At 47.6% G+C, this 19,395-nt stretch overlaps 2 protein-coding genes across 2 annotated transcripts in view; one reads left to right on the forward strand and one right to left on the reverse strand.

Moving 5' to 3' along the window:
• The window catches only part of LOC144145036 (pescadillo homolog), a 34,141-nt gene extending 19,926 nt beyond the window's left edge, over positions 1–14,215 (forward strand). The window contains exons 12-15 of the mRNA XM_077676537.1: positions 1,559–1,737; positions 4,740–4,853; positions 9,894–10,240; positions 14,118–14,215. Coding sequence (XP_077532663.1) covers positions 1,559–1,737; positions 4,740–4,853; positions 9,894–10,240; positions 14,118–14,189 — 712 coding nt within the window. The 3' untranslated portion in view covers positions 14,190–14,215. The remainder of the gene's footprint in view (positions 1–1,558; positions 1,738–4,739; positions 4,854–9,893; positions 10,241–14,117) is intronic.
• Positions 14,216–14,401: 186 nt separating this feature from the next.
• On the reverse strand, positions 14,402–17,231 carry Pdhb (Pyruvate dehydrogenase E1 beta subunit). The gene has a single exon (XM_077676538.1). The coding sequence runs from the start codon at positions 16,933–16,935 to the stop codon at positions 15,841–15,843; it is 1,095 nt and encodes a 364-aa protein (XP_077532664.1). The 5' UTR covers positions 16,936–17,231; the 3' UTR covers positions 14,402–15,840.
• Positions 17,232–19,395: the final 2,164 nt, after the last annotated feature.

Genomic DNA, 19,395 nt, shown 5'->3' on the forward strand with positions numbered 1-19,395 from the left:
CCCATTGCAGTGTAGAGAGCAAATCGCAACATTTAAAGAAGGATCGCTTATAAGGGAGTCGGTTTCTTGTGCCACCATTGTCAAACCATGTTGTGCTCCAGAATGTGGGGGTACAGCTATAAAAGGGCTGTATTACCCGGCTAGCAAGCTAGAGCACGAGAACCAAAGCTGCAATCCTTACCGTGGCATAGCAAGGACGCTGCTGAGGGTTTGACTGAGGAGGCTGGTGATGTCGTCAGACCATGCTTTGTTGCTGGGTGAAAATATGAACACGCACTGGACAGGCTGTCCCGAGCTTGGGCGGGAGACGAAGTATCCACGAGCTTGTTAAGCCGTCGGTGGCTGCTGACGCGGTTCATCCCATAGTAGGGGACTCACTTCATCTTGGGGGTCGAGGAACATGAGCTTCTTTGTCCGACCTATGCGGTTCCAGACCACAGCAGAATTGCCTTAAGGGGGCACATAGGTCTTTGGTCAAAAAGTTTATTTTTACAGATATTATGATGAAAACTGGGGGACATAAGCAGTTTTTCATTCTGACTGTAGATGTAGAATTTGTTTTTGTGTAAAATGACTATATTCAAGTTTATTTATATTTTTATATTTGATTTTCTGACAGCCTTTGTAAAAGAACTGCTGGGGGGATGCAGGTGAATGAGGTGCCAGTGAACTGTGCACAAATCAAGGAGTGCAATAAGACTAGCATTATCATTCTATCTGGTCTGTAGCAGAAGTTACGACCATTTGAAGTTTGGACCTGGAAGGCAAAACCGGTTTTTTGGGTTCCCACCTTTTGAGCCCAAACTTCAAATGGTCGTAACTTCCGCTACAGACCAGATAGAATGATAATGTTAGTCTTATTGCACTCCTTGATTTGTGCACAGTTCACTGGCACCTTATTCAGCTGCATCCCTCCAGCAGTTCTTTTACAAAGGCTGTCAGAAAATCAAATATAAAAATACAAATAAACTTGAATATAGTCATTTTACACAAAAACAAATTCTACATCTACAGTCAGAATGAAAAACTGCTTATGTTCCCTAGTTTTCATCATCATAACTGTAAAAATAAACTTTTTTGGTTTAAGACCAGTATGCCCCCTTAAGCCAAGCCACTCCGCTTTCCGTCACCTCGGTTGGGAGGGAAGGGTCTCCAGAGGGGCAGGAAAGGGACAGTGGAGCAGCGGGCCACTAGGGTGCTGGCACTCCGTGCACTAGGATCGCCGATGGGGAAGCACACGCTACACGTGTGCTAGGGCATGCGCACTCGTGCGTCCATGCTTGCCACCTAAGCAGCGTTCCTGTCGGTGGTGCCAGGCGGTTAACCCTAACAGCACCATACAGCGGGCATGGGGACCCACGTGGTCCCCACACATTGTAACCAGGGTTTATGTATTTGTTAGCTGACTCCTTGTTAGCTACATTTTCTGCTTGAAACAAAAAATTGTGCCGGTCTTGCCAGTTTTCACCAAGGAGCAGCCGTAGTCTTGCTCACCGCTCTGTGAGTGTGAGCTCCGACTTTTTTTCTCCCTCACTCCGACTGTGCCCCCTGCGTGCAGGTACTACGTGCAGCCCCAGTGGGTGTACGACTGCGTCAACTACCGCAAGCTGCTGCCGGAGCAGGACTACTTCCCGGGCGAGACGCTGCCCCCGCACCTGTCGCCCTTTGTGGAGGAGAAGGAGGGCGACTACGTGCCCCCCGAGAGGCTGGCCATGCTGGCCGCACAGGAGGGCCAAGGTGCGTCTCTCCAACCCTATAGAAGCGCTAGCTCTCTTTCGGGGCCCAATGGTACCGTGTCGAATCAACACCTAATCCAATGACAGCACTCAGTTTTCTGGATCAGGCCAACTTGGTTGGCCAGGGCAGGGATGTTTTAAAATCTCTATTTACTGTATTTACTGGATTGTAACACGACCACAATTGTAACGCGAGGGGTGACATTTTGTTACACCCACAAAGAAAAAATTAAACCACGAAAGTAACACAAGGGGTGACTTGTCGCGTCAAAAAAAATTAATGCCAAAGTGCTCATGCGCGACTAGCAGAAGCATGGGAACGTGCATTTATTTTTCGAACACTGGAACTAGATGCCCACCTGTGATGCTTTGAACGCAAAACCAGCGACATCGCTTGTTTTAAGCTCTATCAGTTGAACACTGACCGCCATGAGGTGGTTGCGCTGTTCCGTGACGAAATCAGCAACACGCTTTTCCAATTCAACATGGTGGCCGTAGCGAGGCCCACGGAAGCCTTTTGGCTGGGCTCACACGTGAAAAAGTGCTCCCACTGGAGCCGCCATCCACGGGTGGTTGATATGTCGAGGCTTCGGGCAGCAGCTGAATTGCTGATTTCTTCAGTCATTAAAATAGCGGTTTTCTTGAAACAGGTGTCGTACTAGGAGCGGTCATGAAAAGATGCTCTCACACTGAGCGACTACTCACCAGCACTGTGTGGACGTAATCGTGAAAGAACAGATTAGAAAGACTTCATTTTCACATGTGGTGATGTCAAAATTTCTTATGAACGGGCTTCAAGAAATCCGTGATCTCCCATTTGTTTTTGCGCAGTACACATCAGCTCTAGGTTTATACGCTGGCAGTAGTCCTCTCGAGTGGATGGAACTGACGGTTTAGCATCGTGACTGACTAACTTTCATTCTGTATACCAGTGAAGACAAGCAATCCCGTGGCAGTGGCTGCCACTGCATCGGCCACTCTGTGGCCTACGCCTAATGCCGCTTGACCCATTTCAACCGAAGCTTGCGTTTGCCACTTCTGACCATTGGATTACACCTGAGTGGAGAACGATATAACAAGGACTTTTCTTTTTATTTGAAAACTCTTATCAATCTGGGAAGAAACGCAAACATAATACACCGTGCCCTGATCTTCCTGCCTACTCAATGGTCCGGCTTGCCGGCCACTGGGGAGACCGCACTTAAAGGGACAGACAACCGGTTTTCGTGGAGCATATGCTCTCTATCCCAAATGAAAGGGCATCGCATAAAAGATCATGAACTGTGACGGTTTTCCTGATAGGGCCCTAGAACGTTTGAAAGCGCAATTTTCAGATCTAGCAGCCGTAAGTATGATGCCAAAATGAATGCAGGCAACCATGAAAGGGAGCCGCGTGAAAACATACTTTGAACTGTATGTAAGGTGAAAAGAGGTATTAAAAAATTGTCCCCAGTTAAAGTAAATATAAAATGCAGTCTTTCCTACCCTTTTATGTGGTTTTTGAACCATGCATTGAAACTGATTGAGCTATTTGTGTGCATATCGTAGTGCTTTGTTACACTGCATAATGCCAGCTTTTATATTTCAGAAGGTTCAGTGCCAAATTAAAGTTATTTCTGCTAATTTAGTTATAAATTCCTATGTTGTTTCTGAACTATGGGAAATGCTGGCTTTCATACGGGCCAGAGGAAATGCACTCCTCAAAAAGCGGTTTCCTGTCCCTGTAACTGCTTTCAGCGCATGTTTTGTGCAAGTGCAGTGCACATGCCAATGCATTTGCTGTACACAGGAGTATGCACCTGTACTCGAGTTTATGCCGACAGATGCTGATGCGCGAGTACGTTGAGGAGTGCGCAACCATGCGGTTGTGCCTGACCACCTGACTTTGAGGCTGCATGCAACTATAGTACACAGCAAAAGAAGGCAGCAAAGCTGAATCGACTCAGCTTGTATCAGATTAGCCTGCCGCACTGCTATTGATGATAGTGCCAAGCAGGGGCTCTGCCTGCTTGCAGCGCTTCTGGATTAAGTTCATGCCTGACAATCTCAATTGTGTTTCCATCATTTGTCCAATATTGGCAGCTTTTATTTCTTCAAATTTTTCTCAATTTCTGGCACAGAGCACCATTGGGAAAAAAATCATTTCATTATACAGTGAAAGCTCATTAATTCGAACTTCAATACCGTATTTACTCGAATCTAATGCGCACTTTTTTTCCAGAAAAATAGGTCCCAAAATCACGTGCGCATTACAATTGAGTACGACTCAAAACTGTGGCGCTGTATCGCCATCAACGATGTGTGCCTTCGCTGTCTGCGTGGTCTTTTTTTGTGTTCCTCTGTTCTTTCCGCCGTGGAATTTCCCACTGCGAAGACACGGCGGGTTCACCATAGTGCTGCGCTTAAGAAGAAAGTAATCCTGTGCGCAGAAAGCGATGGAACTCAGGCCACGTCACATGCGTTCAGTGTTCCGGACACTTGCACACGAGACTCGTAACGGCAGCAACGGCGCTGCCCCGGACCGTCGTTGTGGTAACTGTCTTGCCGGCAATAACCGGCACATTTCATTTCGTGCCACCTTTGCAATAAACCTTGCTTGTTCCAAGTGAGAAAAAGTAGCATTTTTATATTAAATAATGAAAGTCTAGTGCGCGTTACAATTGAGGACATGGCGTTTCTTTTTCTTCTTCGGACTGCGAAAAACAAGTGCGCTTTACAATCGAGGACGCATTGTATTCGTGTAAATACGGTAATTCAAATTTTTGGATAGTTTGAACTGTACGGTTTGGTCTTGCCAAGTCTTCAGAGTATGAAGAAAGTTGTGAACTGCACACCACTGTGCTGGCCCCCCTCGGCAACTGGCACACTGGCAATGCGCCAAGGGGCCAGCGGAGTGAAAAAGAAAAAAATGTGGCATAGCTATCAACTTGCGAAGGATGACTCAGTGGCCGTGTCAAAACTAAGCTCTCTCTTCTCTCCCCAAATGCCCCACCTTGCAAACAGAGGTGCCCGTGGCGGGTGAAGAGGAGGAGGAAGAGGACGACGAAAGCATGGAGGAAGAGGGCACAGCTGATGACGACAACACAGCAGAGGAGGGTCAGGCGAGCGACGTTCCCGGTAAGTCACATCACCTCAACACCTGGGTTCCAGACCCTTTCCCTCTGTAGTATATTTCACAAGTTGCACCTTGCTACCAACCAGAAATATCTGCAGAAATTCAGGGAATTGTCTACTGATGCGGAGAATTCTTATGCTGCCTGTCTAGAGTGTGAGTTCTTTACAGCCAAATTTTTTTGGTTTTTCTAAATTCTGTCAGACAAATTATCTCCATTTACGCTATTTTAAGGGGGCAGACTGGCCTTAGAGCTGTATTTCTTATTTACCAGCCAATTTTAATAAAACTGCAATGCATTATAGAGTTTTTTGTGCTAATTTCAAATCTGCCATTAGATTAATTGCCATTATTTTGGGTCACAGTTACAAAATAACCACTCCATACAGAATGCCAACTACCACGTGGCTAGGCAGACAAATGACTAAAGAATACAACATAGGAAGAAGTTTTTTGATTCAGCTATTTTTGGTCGTTTTACAACGAAGTGAACTTCGCTTCTCCCGTGCTGTGCCAGAAATGGCTCGCAGGTGGTGCCGATTGAACACAATAATAATTTTCCAAAGCCTCCATTTGAAAAATTTGTTTCTAACATTGTATTCTCCACACATTTCGGTATCAGAAGCAAAAAGAATTACAGTTGTACCTGCTCTGGGTGCCGAGATATCTGAGGATGAAATGCTAGCTTTGCATTGCAAGAAAAGTGCCGTTTCACCATCGAATTCTGCGCTAACTGAGCTGTAGAGTGGACTTTAAAATGCTATTATAATATAATAACAACAAAAAATGGTGTTTTTTGATGAGGAAATTTACAGATTGATAGAAAAATGGCCGTGGAGGCCGAAAATGCCATTTTTCAGAAAACACTTTTTTTGACCGTTTTTCAGCCCCAAAGACCCAACTGCCCCCTTAACGATTACAGTTGTCACTTCCGCCAAATCTGCATATTTGTGGAAATGCAGGCCGTTTGACACGGTTCACGATTTTCGCTAAATTTTTGTTCTATTTTTCTTATTTCTTGGTTTCTCAAAATTCTGTCTGACCAATTATCTACATTTACGCTATTATAACAACTAAAGGTGTAACTTCCGGCAAATCTGCATTTTTGTGGAAATTCAAGGCATTACACAGTCCTGGCTATGGGGGTACTCGGCAAAGAATAGCACGCATTAAAAAACTACGAGAACGACTAAGCAATTCTTGTGAAGTAGCGGATGCAGGAGCATTAGTGTGTAATTAGTGCTCCTGTGCGTTCGCCGCTGAGACGAGTGGAAGTGGCCACAGCACTGGCAAGGAGTTTGGCGAGGAGCACCCTGGCTCCCCAGTGATTGCTGGGCCACTGGGTGAGGCAGCGCCGGGAGCTTGTATTTTATTTCTGAGTCACGCACTGTGCAGCTGTGCCCATCTATCTATGCAGCTCTTAGATGGGCAGATGAGATCAAGAAGTTTGCGGGGATAAATTGGTCGCAGTTGACACAGGAACGGGATAATTGGAGATCCATGGGAGAGGCCTTTGCCCTGCAGTGGGTGTAGACAGGCTGCTGCTGATGATGATGCAGCTTTCAGGCGCAGGCTCTTCTTTCATTACTCTATGATTTCTGAGGCATGCGCTACAGAGCCACATGATGCATTTCAATTTCAGCCAACAAGAATTTGTCTGATGCTTTGGGGATGGCGGCCTTTTTGCTCATTGGGTTACTTAATGATTTTGCTTCAGAAATGTAGCCAAGCCGATCATAGGAAGGTCCAGAAGGATACCTCTTGGCAGGCCTGCCGTGAGATATCCACATTTCAATAAATGTGGATTTCAGTAAATGTGTATAAATGCGGCAGGCCCAGAAGGGAGAAAGCAAAGTGACACTGTATCTTTGGCAGTGCTATCTCAGGGGGGGGGGGCTCACTGTGCATGCGCGTCGCGTTGAGGCGCAGGTGCGCGTCTCTCCCCCGTACCCTCCTCGCTCTCAACAACAGGTGCGGCGGTGCGGGAGGAGCGCGTGTACCGCGTGCGCTCCGTCGCTATCAACAACAGCTGCGGCGGTGCGGGAGGAGCGCGTCTGTGCGCGCATGCGTCGTAGCTACCCGTGCGCTGCGTCGCGCTTAGCGTGTACACGTGATAACGGCGTGGTGGGTGCGTGGAAAGTTTGCGCGCTTGTGTACGGAAGTGTGCGCATGCGCGTTTCTCCCCCGTACTCCTCTCCCTCGAACGCGGGCGGTGTGTATATAAGCGGCGGAGCGCGCGTTCGGAATTCAGTCAAGGGCGTCTTTGCTTGGCTTTCGCTTGACTTGACGCTTTGCTTGACGGCACCAAGCAATAAAGACAGACTTTAACTTTACACTCCTTGCTTCGCTTCGCCTTCATTCAATAAATAAGAATAATAAAGACGAAATAACAATTAAGCATTCCCAAACCATACCCAATTACGCAACATTCACGCGATACCCCCACCACTCTGCGACGCATTTACTCGAGTTCCCCCCGTGAAAAGATGCGTTTTTTTTTTTTTTTTGCATTGCATTCACAGTGTTTGCATAGGACCTTGTTCGCAATATGACAGTGCTATTCTCTGGGGAATTCAGTTTTGCAGAGCACCATGATGTCAAGACAGTGAATGGAAAGACAAAATTGAAGGTCTAGCTTCTAAGCTGTGAGTGATGACGTTGCGCAAGTAACGGATTTAATTTTTAGTGGCTTCCTTGACATCTTGTAGTGTGTAGGATTGATTTCCTGTCTCACGGGGTAACCTCCACTTTAGCTCGGTGGTGACGGAATTCAAGAGTGAGGGTTGCTGGAACTCAGGAATGCTGATAATAGTCGCCATGTGCTTACATGTACCATGTGCTTACATTAAAGGGACCTGCAGCACTTAACCATCGACTACTCGGAATGTAGTTTTTGGTAAAGTTTATTGTCCGAGCAATCTCCTCCCGCAAGAATTATGAAAATCCATTCACTATCACCGAAACTACTCGCAATGAAAAATCGCGCATACAGTTAAACCTCGATGTAACAGAGTTGTTAAATTCGTAATTTACTTCGCTACACTGAAATTCGTGGTTATAATGAAGTGTTCATCCCTTGAAGCGTTTCCTGAAAAAGAAAACGTGGCGCGCATACATGGCTGGCACACTGTTTCTGTTTCTATCGGAGCTTAATCGTCTACGCGGGCATCAGCGTGAACCGCATGAAGCATTTTCTCCCCGCAAAAACGCGCCCCGCAAGCCACAGGCGCGCTGACGCAGCCACGGAGACCACCCACGCGATGTGGGTAGCTCTAGTGTCACTTAATAGGTAGCTCCAGTGACCGCTTCTAACCGCTCGCTGAGACGCGACTCGAGGGGCAAACGAGAGGGGCATGGGAGAAAAAAAGCGGATAATTTGGGCGAAATTTTCGCCGTAAAACGTCATACGCACCGCTTACGAAAGCGCCCATCAAATATCTTCCGCGGCGGTAAGCCTAATCGTCTGGCCAGCTGGCATTTCCAAGCGCTTCGCTGGCTTCGCTCCCCATTAGCGAAACTGGTCAGGCTCCTTCCACTGCCGCGTGCACCGCGAGTCACTTGAAGCCGTCTCCGGCACGCAATCGCGGACGCGGGTGTGAAAAAAACGTGCGCAAGGCTCATAAAGATTCACAAATGCATGCTGGAACGATGAAACCGAATAAGCGTGAGCGAACTTGAACGAAGGGCAAAGCGGCAGCATGTGGCGGCGGCGGCCCCGCCAGAGGCGATTAGGCTTACCTCGGCGGAGAATATTTGATGGGCGCCTTCGTAAGCGGCACGTATGATGTTTTAATCTGAAAATTTCGTCCAAGTTATCCGCTTTTTTTTTTTTCTCCCATACCCCTCTCGTTTGCTCCTCGAGTTGCGTTTCAGCGAGCGGTTAGAAGCGGTCGCTGGAGCTAACCCCATCGTGCGGGTGGTCCCCGCGGCTGCGTCAGCGCGGTTGCGGAGCGCGTTTTGCGTTTTTGCGGGCAGAAAACGCTCCATACGGTTCACGCTGATGCCCGCGTAGATGATTAAGCTCCGACAGAAACAGAAACAGTGCGCCAGCCGTGTAAGCACGCCACACAGTTTGTAGGCAAGGGGATCGCTCACAGACTCCGTGGCTCGCTGCATCCGCGGCATTGGGCGGCCCGTGTATTGTTTTGGTGCTTGCGTGCTCCAAATTATAACTCTATGACTTAAATTTCGTGGCTAGTTCTCCATGAAACTTCGTTACATTGAAATTCCGGCAAACGGGACTTCGTTACACAGAGGGTGAAAATACATGGTGTGCATACACTTGAAGTTACGAAAAATTCCGTGGTTCGTTACATCGAGGGTTTCGTTACATTGAAGTTCGTTACATCGAGGTTTAACTGTAGTTGTTCCCTCTCAATTCGGTTGCGGACAATGCGACGAAAGCTGCGTGCTCTCTCCCGAAGACGGGGGGCGGCCTGCGGTATTTTCTTTTGCGGCGTTCAATATATCACAGTCCGGGGAGTTTTCTCGTTTTCTCCGCAACATGGAGGGGTCTATTTCCGGTCTGGTGGAACAAAAAAGCAGGCATGGCTGCCTGCTCGCAACCGCGCGCTCTGGCTGGTAGGGCGTTTTTGAAGCAACAAGCATTTGTTGTCGAGTGGTCTCGTTGATAGGGGAGTATTGAGTTCGTCACTCACACTCCACACGCACTCAAAACACAAAAGAAACGCCAAAACTGCGTACAGGTTCAGGCTTAGAAGAGGTTGGTACACAGCGCTGACGACGGTGGATCGCCACAGGAAATTCTAGAAATAAGCCGTGAAGTTGACCAGCGACAGCCAATAGGTCAATGACGTCGTTTAGGCCAGGCCAGGGGTGCATAATGAGAAAAATTGAAAGAGCGCAGCTGGTTTTTTTGCGTCTTTCACAGTGATTTGCGTGCTCACCGCTTCACATGCACGTGTAATATTTGGCTCAGGTATTCCTGGCAGCCGTGCAGGTTTATGTGCAATGCTCAGAAAGTGTTGCAGGGTCCCTTTAAGGCTCTACTGTGCGGACTGATGGTAATCTTCTTGTCTTTTCAGAATCTGAAGAAGATGAGGAGGAGGAGGACAGTGAGGGGGATGAGGAAGTGGATGACGAGGAGGAGAGCGAGGATGACGAGAGGCGGGCCAAGAGCAGGCGGCAGCAGAAGCCAAAGGCACAACAGGACAAGAGAAAGCCCGCCGTCAAGCAGGACCCTGAGGATGGCGTCGTGCCGAAGAGGCCCCGCATCGGGGTGCAGCCGAGCACGGTGGTTCGCGAGGACCCGGAGAAAGTGGCCCAGAGGATCAAGAGCGAGGAGAAGCGCCTGGCCGTCCTCATGATCCCCAAGAAGCACAAGCGGCTCTACGACAAGATCGTCTTCGGCCAGAAGCGCCGAAAGCGCGAGGTGAGCTGCCTACTCTCGAGCCCTGCCATTTTGAGGTGCTTTGAAAATGGGGAGTAAGGAAGGAGGGGGGAATGCCCTTTACGCACAGGTAGCAAGTGATGCCGTTCTTTTGGCAAGGGGAATTGCGAGTTTAATCAGGGGAGTTTAGTTTTGTTAACTGGGACTGACAGCGCGAGTACTTTATCCCAAGCTGCAACTCAGCAACATTGTGTTCCTCACCAGCAGAGGTTGTAAACAGTTCAGGTCTGGTTTTACAAAAGTGGGGAGGAAGAAAGGCGCTCCTCTGTGGAATTTTCTGCATCATCAGGTGGGATGGATCCGATCTGAAGAGAAATTGCACCTGCAAAATTAGTTTAAGAAATGCCCCCCCCCCCCCCTTCCCCCCCCCCTTTCTTATCGCCCCTCCGCTTTTGTTCCTTCGGAGCTTGCTGTGGTATGGGAATAGGGCCAGCAGCTGCCGTTTTCCACATTTAGTTTCCTTGAAAATGTATGCGGCATTGTTGAAACTTCCCCAGTGGGCCCCCGCCGAAAATATTGTTTCCCCAATGACATAGGCACATTACGTCTGTGTTGTGCTCCCATGTAATGGTCACAGCTGTGCTATAGGCTTTCTACTTTAATATCTGTTACTATTTTACCTAGCGAAAATTCGCAGGTGTTGGCCATCATCACTTGTCAGTATACTGCAGCGCTTATCATTGCCTTCTCTGTAAATGTTGTGTAGGATTGGTGTGCAAGGCCAACTTTTCACAGCCACTGTATTTACATACTAACTTCGCAAATGCAGTTGCTGCAAACGGTTTTGTAACTGCCAACTTCCTGCGGTGCCACTTCCCAGTTTTTAAAGAGCTTTATCAAGGCCTTAGCTGAGAAAAGGCTTCAATAAATGTTGAAATCCATGTACAATCCTTGTCAAAATTTTCTAAGCCAAGCCGAAAGTGTGCAGGCCACAAAAATTTTAATGTACAAGCTTACGTCCCTAACGAGGCCGAAGCGTTTTATCCCAGAAAGCTAGAGAAAACACCTTTCTTTCTTGGCGTCGTAAAATATTTTTGTCACATCTAAGGTAAAGCTTATTTTTTGAGTTCTTTGTGGTCGAGAAGGCTTAGCATTGGCCTAGAGAATTTTGACAAAGGGTGTACTTCTGGCACTCGCTCCACTTGCCGAAAAATTCCTGCAACAGATCGAAGCACTTGCATTCCGAGTCGGTGGACAATCAACCACAAATGTGGCTTTAATGCATAGAATAATCATGCTATGGCCACAATGGTCACAATGTTCCCCAGCAACAAATTGCATGGCTCTTTTGTGTCGATTGAATGCGTGATAACTCGCAAATAGATGCAGTGGCGTTAGCTTGTCCCAGCAGTGCCATTGTGAGTTCTGCATGCTCTAGCACCGCACCGAGTTTTGCCCTCCACAGCAGTCGATAATCATGAGGGAGGTGCACATAGGCAGGCTACAAGATTGCGCTGGTCATGGCAGGTTACATAAATGCATGACCTTCAAGTACAACCACCCTGATGAAGTCCCTTGTCCCAGCTTCGAGTGGACTACAAAAGACAATTATTAGTGCACATTATAAATATGGTCCTCTATTTTTGAGTCTCAGGTCAGTCAGGCGGAAAATGTGGGCTTTTTTTTTCCCCCTAATCTTGAAAAGGTGACAAATAGCATCTGGACAGCCTTTATGAGTAATCACTTTTTTGGATATGTTAAGATCACTTTGGCATGGGTATTTAGCTACTTTATGAATGAATTTTGTCAAACAGAGGTCGTTAAAGGGTGTCAGTTTTCTTTTTTTTTTTTTTTTTTTTTGTATTAGATGGCAGGCAGTAGTGTTTGGTTTCCTGCACATGTACAGAGGGCAACACACTTGTATATAACACATGTTTTGTACTTATAGCCTTATCTTGCCTCAGCCCAAAAGCATTTGAAGAAAACTATTGTGCCATTCTGAAGTCTTGACCATATATTTTGACCTCAAAGTTTTTTGTGAACAGTTTGAGTTGCAGTTTTGAGACGTAACTAGTTGAAGTTGAACTCAGTGTTATAGACAAGGGTGTTGCGCACTGTACTAGTTTGTTTTAAGCATTAAGAGAAGCTAGCCCATAAAGGGATAAAAATTTATTTCAGAAATTTGCAGATTTGTTTTCACCAATAGAAAATATTATCTAGCAATCGTAATATCTTTTAAAATGGGGGGAGGCAATGTGTGCTGAAGAACTAGTAACAGTACAACCACTTGGTTGTTCAACTCGCACAACCACTATGAATGGAACTTTTCTTTTTTGCATGACTGAAGGACACTTCGATTTGCTGTTTGACTGCCGTGACGATGTTTAGACATTTTTTTCCAATGTGAATTCCAATGAACATTATCTTAAAGGATGCGAAGGAATAATTTATCAAGAAGGAAAATTACCTTAAAGGAGCACTGACACGAAAATTTTATGTTACACTTTTATTGCTTTTATCGATACTTAATGGCCTGGCGAACCTGAAACAGCACTTCAAATACTTCAGCGCGCGATAGTTAATTACATTGAACGGCCTGAAAATCGTTTGTTTCAAATTCCCGCGCTTTCATCCCGAACGGCGCATATGACAGACTCCCTGCCTGACCTCACCGCTTTGTGCGGATGTCACCGGCGCCCGCTTGAAAGGGTGTTGCGCCCGCTCGCCGCTTGTGGGGCCGCGCGCATGAAGTGACGTCATGAACTTTTGATGAGCGCTGCCGCGTCACTTCTTTTGGCTCTCCCTGGATGATGTCACGCTGATGTCCATTTCCAGAGTGCCACTCTGCGCGCTGCTCCGTCGGTGCGATAAATGAGATCCAATTAAACTATGTTCTTCGCGTCTCAGGCCACTCATATTTCACCCAGGGTATTCTGTTGAGTGAAGGAAGCGAACTGTGCAATAATATTAACGCCGAAAATTGCTGTCAGTGCTCCTTTAAAGGATTATTAAAACGCACTCCTAAGAAAGACTTTGTGGGCTGTCAATGAGACAAACAGAATTTCGAGGTGGTAAGATTCATTACGGCGAAACATTTGCTCTTGAGTAGGAATTGGGCAGGGTACGGCCCAATTTGTGTCACCAGATATTTTTGTAAATGGCGAACCTTGTGTAGAGAAGTTAGGTTTAACCCATTTTTTACCGAAATCGTTGCTTTTTACCCTAAAATGAAGGAGCTTAATTTTAAAGTACTTACATCGACATAAAAGAAAAAGATTGAAAGCATGTTACAAGGGAACAGCCTCGAAATGAATCTCTCGTCCTCACACTCTGCACTTCTACTCTCAGGCTGGAAGATAAAATGAATCGTAGCATATTATAAGGGCCCACTGAGATTGTATGGTTAGTGGGACCAGAGGAGTAGTAGGGGGCTGCAAGGGCATGGCTTTAATTCGGCATCGTTGGAATTTTCAGAACTATGTTCGTTGCACTTCTTGTCCAGTTTCCTCTGCAGTCTCGAGACGCCATCTCATCCCCAAGGACATCCATGCTCTTATCACGTCCCCTGCAAAACTCCTTGTTTATTTCTCACTCTCAGTCTCCTCTTTACAGCGGTCAGAACTGCTCACATACGTAGAAACACTATGGTATTGCATTTTTTTTCTTAATGCAATGGGAGCGCCTATAACTGTGATTGTGTAGTGGATTCACATTAGGGCAAAGGGAGGGAGTTGGGAAATGTCTCATTATAGATTCGCCTTAATAAGCTGGTGCCTTTTGCATCGTGTATTACAAGCAGACATGTTCGTTTGTCTTAGTATATTTACTTTAGTAGCGGTCTACAGTACAGTGCTGTCACCACTAAGGTCTAGTGCCACAGTTTCTTTTGTAATGCAAGACATGTATATTTTTTTTACAGGCTGCCACTCTGAAGCAGAAGAGGGAGGAGATAAAGAAGACTGCAAAGAAGGCAAAAAAGAAAATAAAGTGAGACACGAGATGAGGCGTCTGTTAAAACTGTCTGTCTTTGTCTTGGAAACATGGTGTGCACAGGTATGCCCAGAAGCCAGTGCTAAAGTACAAGCAGCAGACGTTTCCTAAGTAGCAGAATTTCTTCATTTGGGAGTATGCAGGTCGGAGAATGTGTCCAGATGGTTTTGTGAAGCCTGTTATTCAAATCTTTCACCAAAAACAACCACAATGTCATTCTAAGGAACAGTTTAATTGAACAATACCACACAGTCAACATATAAAGCACCAACGTAAATGCGCACAACAGTGAGCAAAAATGTGTTAAATCTCAAGTTGGGGGTTTCAGGGCTTCACTGCACTGCCGGTTAGGGAAGTAAATAAAATTAAGGCCGCAGGCGCCACAAATGAAGGAGCTGCTTGAAGTGTAGCGCATAATTGCACAGTGGAGACACGGATGCAAGGCGCATGCTTCACGAGGTTATAGAGGTCACGTTGAACAACTAGCTTTCAATCTGCAAGTACAGCATGGCCAAAACTAGGGGCAGTGAGATCATGTTGAATAGAACCAGAAGGTTCAAAATATGCCTGTTGACATCTATTGACTTGTGCTTCCCGAGGAGTCATTGACAAAAGCAGCAGTATTTTAAGGCTCTCGTTCCTTGCATCACACAACGTTGCTTTAAATGACTCGTTTAAGAGCCACTGAATTTCCTTTTTACTGTTCACACCAAGCCATTTGTTGGTGGCTGGCACAATGGGAGAGTTTCTACAGCTGATAACATCATGTGAACGTGTACTCCAAAATGTCTTCAATCTAAATTCCGTAGTATGTGTGAGGTAACTGCAAACCTTCACAATTACCTCAAAACCTATGTTTTTCACCTCTACGGTGGCAAGCATAAATGCGGTGCAAGACCACAGTACTGCAAATTTGTCGTGCAACTCGACAAAACAAAGTTCAGCAAGCACAATATTGCTGGAGAAAGGGTTGTGCACTGAAAAACAGTCGCTAGTGTGCTTGTATCACATTACCATGCAAAACGTGTTGTATTAAAGCATGAAGTTCACATTGCTTGTTTGACCTGGAGGAAAATGCTATCTTTGTAACAAACTTGAGAGTTTTCATGCCCAGAGTACGTTTTTTTTTAGTTGATGCTATTGGTCTAATGTGATGAGCAGTAGTCAACTTGCCTTCTCACGCAGTCAGTGATATGCGAACCTCATTTATTTGGGTCAGCACAAGTGCTGTTCTATTTGTCTGTTCTGCTCAAAACTAGCCATTTTACACCCACAAGTCCAGCTCAAATATGTAACGTGCACCTATATCCACGGTTGTCTCTACAAAGCCTGCACAGGAAGGTATTCAGGGAAATTTCTTGAGGAAGGCAACTATCGAAAATAGAGCCTGCAGAAGGGCACAAGGGTCCCTGGCCTGGTTCCACCAGTGGACCTCGGGTATTGCAACAAATATGGCAGCCATACTTTGCGGCAGGTCAGGTATATTTCAACCGGGCGGAACGAAAAGCTTCACTTCTGCTTTGCCACCTTCAAAACAAGGGCAGCTACAAAGGGAAACGTTGGACGTAAAAGTTAGAGGCATCACTTAACAGTCAACCTAGAGGTTGGGCAACGGACGACCGGCAGACGGGAGCTCTAGCTTTATTGCCACATCACTTCATGTTCAGCATCTTCTTGACGGCAAGCTCGACGTGCGCTTCTGTGGGCAAGGACTCGTGTTCGAGCGATGCTGCGTAGGGCATGGGCACGTCGGCACCGGTGACCCTTATGACCGGGGCGTCGAGGTAGTCGAAGGCGGGGCTCTCGATGACGCTAGCACAGATCTCTGCTCCAACCCCAAAGTGAGGCCACCCACCTTCAACGGTGATGAGCCGGTTCGTCTTCATGACGGATGCCTGGATCGTTTCTTCGTCCAGGGGTCGGATACTCCGAAGGTTTATCACCTCACACTCGACCCCCTGGGTCGCCAGTTGCTTGGCAGCTTCCAGGCAGGTACCTACAGCTTTGGAGTGGGCCACTAGGGTGACGTGCTGACCGGGGCGCTCGATTTTGGCCTTGCCGATGGGAACCAGAAAGTCCTTGCCTTTAACCTCGTCAGGCACGTCGAACGCGATGCCGTACATGAGCTCGTTCTCGAGGAATACCACCGGGTCCGGGTCGCGGATGGCCGATTTGAGCAGGCCTTTGCAGTCCTCGGCGCTGTAGGGCGAGATGACTTTCAGGCCCGGGCAGTGGCCGTACCAGGCGGCGAAGCATTGCGAGTGCTGGGCCGCTACGCCGGCCGCGGCGCCGTTGGGCCCTCGGAACACGACCGGGCAGGCCACGTTACCCGCCGACATGTAGAAAGTCTTGCCGGCCGAGTTGATGATCTGGTCGATGGCTTGCATGGCGAAGTTGAACGTCATGAACTCGCAGATGGGCCTCAGGCCGGCGAAGGCCGCGCCCACTGCGATGCCCGCGAAACCCATTTCGGTGATGGGGGTGTCGACGACGCGTTTGTCGCCGTACTTCTTCCAGAGACCGCGGCTCACCTTGTAGGCCCCGTCGTACTGGGCCACTTCTTCGCCGATCAGGAAAACGCGCTCATCGCGTTCCATCTCCTCGTCCATGGCCGCGTTGAGGGCGTCTCGGACGGTGAGCTGGACGCCCAGCGCCCGCGAAGTGGACAAGTTCCGGCGACTCGCAACGAACATTCGCCATTTCAGCTTCAAGTCGCGGGGTTTGAAGATACTTCGCACCGCAGCCATGTCGATGAATGCTCGCCGACGTAAGTTCACTCACTAGTCAAAGCCAAGGTCGGCGTGAGGACGTATTGACACGGTCACCGGCGTGCCGGACCTTTCGCAGCCTCCGTGGGAGCCCGCACTTTCAGCTGAAGCGATATAACTGGTAATACGTTAAACACGCCATGCCTGATCAACGTAGATACATGCGAGGCGCAGCGTGCTTGCTTCTCGAAAGGCAGCGAACGGAAGAGGAGATGAAGAGAACCCGAAATCGCTGATCGCACGCACAAAACACTTTTCTGGCCTCTTGGTTTGCAGTACCTGTCGCTAGAGGACAGCACCTCACAACAGGCGTGTTGAAGGCGCGAATATTTGAATTCATTGGTTGTAGAGCCTTCGGATATGTAACGGATCCAGTGGCGCACCTAAAAAAAGGGGGAAGGGGGTCGTAAACCTCCTCCCCCCAGAGGTCTGTCAACCCATGGAGGAAGAAAATTTTGTCGACGCAACACCCCTCTCCAGGCCTTTTCCACCGAACCGACAACCGAAGTTCACCGAGCGAAGTGAGCAGTCTCGAAAGGTTTTATTATTGGACATTCGTAGTTAAATCTCGAAGAATGATATTGTTTGACCGACATTCAAACATAAAAGAAGAAAACAAGAGCACGAGCTTTTAAGACTGTGCGGACCAACTTGCGTATAACTTGAAGTAGTTTAAGAAAAAGAACAAGAAAAAAATTGTGGCACAAAAAGTGTCTGTGGATAGGAAATTTCTATTCCTGGGGTTTTAAATTAGTCAACAGCCTCCCCCCCCCCCCCCCCCCCCTCCGGCGCGCCCCATTGCCCACGCTAAACCGGCATTAGTACAATTTTTGTAATACCACTTTCTGAACATTTTGTGCGCAACTTCCGTCAGGAGATTTGAATCACTCGTCGTCTTAAAAAAAAAAAAGGACGCTGAAATTTTCCTTAGGTTGGGACTCACTATTGTCGGGCTTGCCTTCTGACCTCAAATCTAATCTAACAAGATCAGATCGCATTTATTTTATTTCATTTGAAAGCTTCAACTGTTTTTATCTCCCAATACTAAGCAATGTAGGAGCTTCAGTAGCCCTCCCTCTGCTGTTGAATAAAACAGAGGTTCGGTTTTCCTTTATATATATCGTCTGAGTTTGTAACATTATAGCATTATAGCGAGGAAAGCGGCAGCGTTTTGTGCGCAATTAGGAAACCCGGTGATCACGGATAACACTGATGTCGTGTTGAATAGGCTTTCGTAAATATGGGTTAATACGACTGCTCAGCGCAAATTGTCACTAACAGATTTCGTTAACTTGCAGATAGACCGAATTTGAGTACAAGTTCGCATTCAGACGTATTTCAGATTTGGGCTCTATCTTTGTTCCTTGAAACTGGCTTCACCGTGCAAACCGTATTTTACAGTTGGTGGACAGGTGAACAGCTTTTTGTGTGGGTGTGTGTGTGTCTGGTATAGCAGAGAATAATTTTTGCGAAGCCCTCGTTGAGTTTGCTGTCTTTCCCTGTTTAGAACTATTTCGGCCGTCAAGGCCTCCGTGTTGCCAATTGAAGGACAGTGGTTTTACTAAGAAATGCACGTAGCCTGTGTTTGCGCGCCGACCGAACGGAAGACGCGGCTATTACGCGGTGAGGAGGCCGTCCTGGCCGATGTCGCAGGGGCTCGGGTTTCCGCGTTGCGAAGATTCCGCACCCCCTGTGATGTTCCCTCCGGGCTACGAGCCCTCTCTGTTCCTGTTTTAGGGGCTTGTGCTGTCGGCGTCTTCTGTCGTCGTCGTCGTCGTATCTCGTCTCATGCAGTCACGGTACTAAAAATACTGGAACACTCGTTTTCCAACGCCTCGCGCTAGAACCCTTCGTACTCCAAATACACGAGACTTTTACAGGAAAGTCGAATACCTCTACCCCCCAAACGGTTTCATCACCGTGAGCAGAAACGCCAAGGCGCCAAGAATAAACTTATGCACTGCATGTTTCGCCCCTCCGCAGGTTTCACGTTAGTGGAGATGGCCCGGGATCTTTTTAGGGGCGACGCCCCTTAGGGGCTGGGGCTGTTGGCGTCTCCTGTCGTCGTCGTCGTAATCGTCGTTCGTCTCATGTAGCCACGGTATTAAAAGATCGGGAAACTCGTTTGCGCCTCGCGCTGGAACGTAACGCGTGCTAAAAAAAAACACCGGGGCACTCGTTTGCGCTTCGCGCTGTAGCGCTTCATGCTTCAAGGACATGAGAGATAGATAGATAGATAGATAGATAGATAGATAGATAGATAGATAGATAGATAGATAGATAGATAGATAGATAGAGAGAGAGAGAGAGAGAGAGAGAGAGAGAGAGAGAGAGAGAGAGAGAGAGAGAGAGAGAGAGAGAGAGAGAGAGAGAGAGAGGCTTTGACACCACTGGCCTAAGGGGCCGCCACCACGGCTTGTGCTCGGGCGACCAGTGGGC

The sequence above is a fragment of the Haemaphysalis longicornis genome, unplaced genomic scaffold (genome assembly GCF_048455015.1).
Source record: "Haemaphysalis longicornis isolate Haplotype H1 unplaced genomic scaffold, Haemaphysalis longicornis Haplotype H1 scaffold_7, whole genome shotgun sequence".
Classification (NCBI taxonomy): domain Eukaryota; kingdom Metazoa; phylum Arthropoda; class Arachnida; order Ixodida; family Ixodidae; genus Haemaphysalis; species Haemaphysalis longicornis.